This window comes from Coffea eugenioides, chromosome 6, assembly GCF_003713205.1.
Source record: "Coffea eugenioides isolate CCC68of chromosome 6, Ceug_1.0, whole genome shotgun sequence".
Taxonomy (NCBI): Eukaryota; Viridiplantae; Streptophyta; class Magnoliopsida; order Gentianales; family Rubiaceae; genus Coffea; species Coffea eugenioides.
The window spans coordinates 47,845,792-47,852,570 of NC_040040.1; the positions used below are offsets into that span (position 1 = coordinate 47,845,792).

General features: G+C 38.8%; 1 protein-coding gene across 1 annotated transcript; it reads right to left on the reverse strand.

Moving 5' to 3' along the window:
- Positions 1-5,547: 5,547 nt before the first annotated feature.
- On the reverse strand, positions 5,548-6,772 carry LOC113774944 (UDP-glycosyltransferase 71E1-like). Its single transcript, XM_027319609.1, is given in 2 exon segments — positions 5,548-6,119; positions 6,122-6,772. Coding segments are annotated over 2 exon segments (1,080 nt in total). The 5' UTR covers positions 6,717-6,772; the 3' UTR covers positions 5,548-5,634.
- Positions 6,773-6,779: the final 7 nt, after the last annotated feature.

Here is a 6,779-nt window from a genome sequence, read left to right on the forward strand (position 1 = left end):
ACAACGAAGGAGGGGGACATAAAGCCTTTACCTCCTGATATAGAATCTAAAATTACATATACCTATCTTATCTAAACAAAATAAATCCTTAGCTAATGAAGAAAAATCAGAACTCAATTTGTAAACGTCAAATCGCCCATGTTGAATCCAAGAACCTACCAAAGCTTCTGCAACATCATTTGCCTCACGGAAACAGTGGAACACTACGGATCCCTCTTAACTGTTGCCCGAATGTCTGCCGGAATCTGAAACCTTCCTTCCAATGCCCCAACTAGAACCAGGGAGCCTAGTTCCAAACACACCTGTGATTTTCCATATTTCTAGCAAAGCTGAAGACCAACTATAAGTCTAAAAGAGCACGCGCCTCCGCTTGTAAAGAATTTGTCTTGCCAAAGAAATCTGAAAATGCACCGAATTCAATCCTTACAGTTCCTCCTCCACTACCATGGTTCGCTATCACGGGTCACGGTCGCATCGCAGTCTTGATTATTCTACATTCGTTGCGGCATATCGATTGAATATCGGGTGATACACACATTATAGCACATGAAAGTTTCCAAAAATTTTTAAAAAATTACTAAAATTAGAAAAATATCAAAAAAGGCATAATTTAAAAAATATCTGAGTAGACTAGAATATATCGACTGTTACTATTAACTGAATTGTGAGTCTACATTGCCCTTGCTAGTCCATTTCACAGTCACGGATTGTATTTGACCTACAAAGTAGCACGTAGAAGATTAGAATAGCAAAAGATGTTGAACATTAAAGTTGATTTTTTGGGACTAATGAAGAGCAATTAGTTTGTCATTTTCCAATGTTACTTTCTTGTAGAGTCTAGAATTGTCTTTTGGTTTACTGATGGTATTTAGTTGTTAGTTGGCATTAATTGTGAGGGTTCCTATCCCTATGTTTATATAGTTGTATTTGATGTGAGCAAGCAAGCAAGTGGAGTTGTTTTCTTGTTGAATACAGCTTATTCCTAGCTATCTTTTTCACAGCTTGTTATTGGTCCTGGGCTGGTGTATTTTGTTTTACACCATTTTTTCTACTTGGTACCAGAGCTTCAAGGGTGATTGCTATCTTTGTCTTATCCCTTGGTGAAAAAGATTAGCTGTGACAATGGATTCTACATGTCGTTTTAATGGGCTGGGAATGGAGTTGCTGAATCAGTCCAATTACAAGATATGGAGGTCCTGCATGGAATCTTATTTGGTTGGTGAAGATCTGTGGGACGTAGTTGGTGGTGATAAAACTAAGCCACTAGAATCTAATGAACAAAATGCTGAAGCTGTTAAGAAGTGGAGAAGTTTGAATGGCAAGGCTGAGTTTGCTCTAAAAAGATCTATCTCTCATGGTCTCTTTGAGCATATTATCAAAGGCAAGTCTGCAAATGAGATTTGGGAAACTCTTGATCGACTATACAACAAAAGGGATGTAAGTCGGCTGCAAATGCTAGAGAATGAGTTGGCAAATGCAACACAAGATGAACTCTCAATTTCTCAATTTTTTGTCAAGATAAAAAACCTGTGTTCAGAGATATCATTACTAGATCCAGATGAGCCAATCTCTGAAGCACGGTTAAGACGTCACATTGTTCGAGGCTTGAAACCAGAGTACACTCCTTTTATTACATCTATTCAAGGATGGGCACAACAACCATCTTTGGAAGAGTTGGAGAATCTTTTGACTTCACAGGAGTCTTTAGCTAAGCAAATGGCTGGTATTCAAGTTTCAAAAGGGGAAGGAGAAGTCTTGTTGGCTGCTGGAAAGAACTTCAAAAGAAAAGAGAAGAAATTTGACTCGAGTAGAGGAAGAGCTGGATCTTTAGAGAAAGATGGTAGAAAGCCAATAATATGTTACCGTTGCCACAAACCTGGACATATAATGAAGAACTGCAAGGTCAGCATACAAGAAACTAATGTTGCAGCAGCAGAAAAGGATGATCAATCTGATGAAGATTGGGGAAAATGTTTTGTGGCTGAAACGAAAGATATTGATGCATTGGCTTCCATCAATCTTGAAGACGAATGGATTGTTGATTCTGGTTGTGGGCATCACTTGACTGGTGACGAATCCAAGTTCTCAAATTTTCATCAATATAATGGTAAACATGCCATTGTTACAGCAGACAACTCCATACACTAAGTGTCAAAAGAAGGAAAGGTCATCATAAATGGTAAGGACAATGATCAAATTACTCTTAATAGTGTGTTTCATGTTCCAGGGATGAAGAAAAATCTGTTTTCCGTTACTAATGCTGTGGATTCTGGTAGCTTTGTTCTTTTTGGCCCCAAGAATGTTAAATTTCTTAAAAACATAAGAGTATTGGATGCTGATGTTATTCACACGGGTGAAAGATTTAAAGATTTATATGTTTTATCAGCTTCTTCATCTTATGTTGAAAAAATGAGCTGCAATGATAATGTCTCTATCTGGCATGCAAGATTAGGACATGTCAACATGGAAAAATTGAAAGTAATGGTACAGAAGAAATTGGTTAATGGCTTGCCTAATTTAGCTAATTTTAACCAGAAGGAAATTTGTGAAGGCTGTCAATTTGGGAAGTCTCATAGACTCCCATTTGATAAGTCTATCATAAGAAGCAGGACTCCTTTGGAATGCATTCATGGAGATCTATTTGGACCAACTAGAACACCTTCACTTTCTAGATTTAGATTTATGTTAATTCTAGTTGATGATTTTACAAGATTTACATGGGTCTATTTTGTAAAACAAAAGTCAGATGTTTTATCAAGATTTCAGGAATTTAAAGAAATGGTGGAAGGTGAAACTGGCATGAAGATAAGGCGGCTAAGAACTGACAATGGTGGAGAGTTCACTTCTGATGATTTCTTTTCTTTCTGTCGACAACTCGGGATAAGAAGGCAACTCTCTTGTCCAGAAACCCCACAAGAAAATGGGGTCGCCGAAAGAAAAATCCGACATATTACTGAGACTTGCAAGAGCTGGTTACATGCCAAGAATTTACCTAAATTTTTATGGGCAGAAGGTATGATGTGTGCAGCATATGTGATTAATCAGATGCCTCTCAGTCCAACCAATATGAGGTCTCCATATGAGTTGATATACGGAGAGAAGCCTAGTGTCGAACACTTTAAAGTGTTTGGTTCGGTCTGCTATGTTCATGTTCCAGATTCCAAAAGGAGTAAGCTTGATTCAAAAGCAAAGAAGTGCATTTTTATAGGGTATGATGATAGAAAGAAAGGCTGGAAATGCATGGATCCTAAAAGTCACAAGTTTACTGTTTCTAGAAATGTTGTGTTTGATGAGATATCAAGCTACTACACCCCAAAAGGGACCATTTCAGGTCAGAATCTTCACGTACCGGAGACAACTGTCTTGCCTATGTCAGTTGAAGCTGCAAATGGTTCTTCTAGTCTTCAAGGTTCCATGTCATGTGAAAGGGGGAGCATAAGTTGTCAAAATGAGACTGAGCAATCTGTTCAAGATGCTTCCTTAGAGCAATCATCAGAATCAGTAAATCAAAGGCCAAGGTGAAGTATCATTAAACCAGCCCGTTATCGAGATGAAAACTTTGTCACTACTTACTCATGCTATTTTGCAGGACCTGTGGATGAAGATGAACCATCATGCTATGAAGAGGCCAAGGCTTCAAAGGATTGGAATCTTGCTATGGATGAAGAAATGAAAGCACTAATGAAGAATGAAACTTGGGATCTTGTCCCAAGGATAGGAAATGTACATCCTATCACATGTAAATGGGTTTATAAGCTGAAAAGGAGAGCAGATGGCAGCATAGATAGATTCAAAGCAAGGCTGGTTGCTCGCGGCTTTTCTCAAAAGCAAGGTGAAGATTTTGAGGAAACCTTTAGTCCTGTGGCAAAAATGACATCAGTTCGAGTTCTAATCTCCTTGGCAGCATCTCAAGGGTGGAAACTATGGCAGCTTGACGTGAAAAATGCATTTCTATATGGTGAGCTGGATAAACACATTTACATGGAACAACCACCAGGTTACATCTCTAAGACCCATCCTGACTTTGTTTGCAAACTCAAAAAGGCACTTTATGGATTAAAACAAGCTCCAAGAGCTTGGTATGGAAAGATTGCTGAATATTTGCATTTTTGTGGTTATCTTGTTAGCCATTCTGATTCTAGTTTGTTTATTAAAAATTCTGGAGATCTACATATGGTGGTATTGTTGTATGTGGATGACATGATAGTGACAGGAAATGATGAAAAAGAAGTAGCAAATCTAAGAGCTGAACTTTCAACGAGATTTGAAATGAAAGATCTTGCGGAGTTAAGTAATTTCCTTGGCTTAGAAGTGAAGTCCGTAATGGATGGAATCTTCTTAACACAAGAAGGATATGCCAAGAAGCTTGTTGACAGATTTGGAATGAAGAGTAGCAAGAAATGTTTTACTCCTCTTGATGCAAATGCAAAGATTAAGAGCAAGAAGGGCTCACTTCTTTTGGATCCTCGTCCTTTTCGTGCCTTGGTTGGAAGTCTTCTTTATTTGACTATATCAAGGCCAGATATTGTGTTTTCAGTCAATTTTATAAGCTGGTTCATGCAAGCACCACAGAAGCCACATTTAGAAGTGGCAAAGAAAATTTTGAAGTACATAGACACCACATCTGATATTGGATTGCTGTACAAGAGTGGTGCTGATTTTTCACTACATGGATACACGGATGCTGATTTGGGAGGAGATTTGGATGACCGTAAATCTACTTCAGCATATGTATTTCTATGTGGTTCAACAGGAGTGTCGTGGTGTAGCAGGAAACAGGATTCTATTTCGTTATCAACAACAGAGGCAGAATACAAAGCTGCCACTCTTGCTGCTCAGGAATGTGTATGGCTTAGAAGGCTTGTTGAAGATGTTTATCTTCCTATTTCTGGACCCACTGAAGTTTTTGGTGACAATCAGAGTGCTATCAAGCTTGCCTCCAATCCAATTTGTCATGCAAGAACCAAACATATTGAATTGAAGCATCATTTCATTAGAGAGAGAGTTCTTGATGGTACTATCAAAGTCTTAGACATACGAAGTGATAAGAATGTTGCAGATATTCTGACTAAGGCACTTCCTAAGGCAGCTTTTGAGGTGCTTAGGGCCAAAATTGGATTAGTTTCCAAAAAAATCACTTTAAGGGGGAGTGTTGAACATTAAAGTTGATTTTTTGGGACTAATGAAGAGCAATTAGTTTGTCATTTTCCAATGTTACTTTCTTGTAGAGTCTAGAATTGTCTTTTGGTTTACTGATGGTATTTAGTTGTTAGTTGGCATTAATTGTGAGGGTTCCTATCCCTATGTATATATAGTTGTATTTGATGTGAGCAAGCAAGCAAGTGGAGTTGTTTTCTTGTTGAATACAGCTTATTCCTAGCTATCTTTTTCACAGCTTGTTATTGGTCCTGGGCTGGTGTATTTTGTTTTACACCATTTTTTCTACAAAAGAAAGTGTGAAAGGGAAAACAGAAGAAAGCCTAACAAGCAAAAACAGAAAAAAGCACTGATTTTCAGAGTAAAATTGGTTATAGCAGGGTTAATGGATATTAGTAATGGTTGATCTTCAGCTATGGATTTAAGAAAAAGAAGCAATTATGCAATACATTATAACAACTCAGATCTGACAAACAATTATGGAATACTATCTATTACATCTTCAAGAAACAACTTCAAGGAAGCATAGGATGATCCTCCTCCATTTAGAGTCAACCTGCTCTTTTCTTTGATTTCCTTTACCTTCTCTCTGATTTCATTCTCAGGATCCATCAGATGTTTAATCCCTCTTTCAATCACATCTGCACTCAAAATCTCACTGCTCACACCCAGTACGAAATCCCTTTTGAAATCTATTTTGATCTCCACTGCCGTTGCCAAGTCCTTCACCATTAAGAACGCATTCATCTGCTGCTCAGCATAAAGTGGCCATGTTGCCACTGGCACACCGCACCAAACACTTTCCAATATTGAGTTCCAGCCACAATGAGAAACAAAGCCTCCCACAGCAGGATGGGATAGAACTGCTGCCTGTGGTGCCCATCCAATAACTTTTCCAACCACAGCAGTTCGCTGCAAGAACCCTTCTGGCAAGACTTCATCCAGGTTCTCATACTTGGAAACTCAAAATTTTCTTTAGGTGAAGGCCTTCTCAATGACCAGAGGAATCGATATCCACTGCGCTCGAGTGCATAGGCAATTTCCTTCACTTGGTCACCATCAAAACTACCTCCACTACCAAAGCAAAGGAACACAACAGAACATTCTGGCTGAAGATCGAGCCATTTCATAATCATCTCAGTTTCTTGATTTTGACTATTGCTTCCCTTCAGATTCAATACAGGCCCTACTGCATATACTGGTGGGATGGTTTTATCATTGCTCAAGGCCTGAATCGCATGGAATTCTAGCTCAAGGAAAGTGTTAACTATGATTCCCTTGGTCTCCTTGAATCTTCTGACCTGATCGAGGAGCATGTCCCCACCTCCATCCTTGTCAAAAAATGCAGGTGACAAAAGTTTAGCTGGAACAGGATTGATGTAAGTAGGCAAAGCTAATTCATCGTCTGAATTCTCGTAATGGCTCACATCTTCATTGAGATCATCTCTCAGAGTTTGCAACTGGAATAAAAGGCCAAGCGGTGCAGCACCGCCTGGGCAAAATATATAGGAAGGAACCCCAAATTCATTGGCTACATCAATCAAAGAGGTGCAAAACATGTCTATGACGATCCCACCAAGATGCGACGAAACACAATTGGATATTTCAGCAAGAACCTCCCT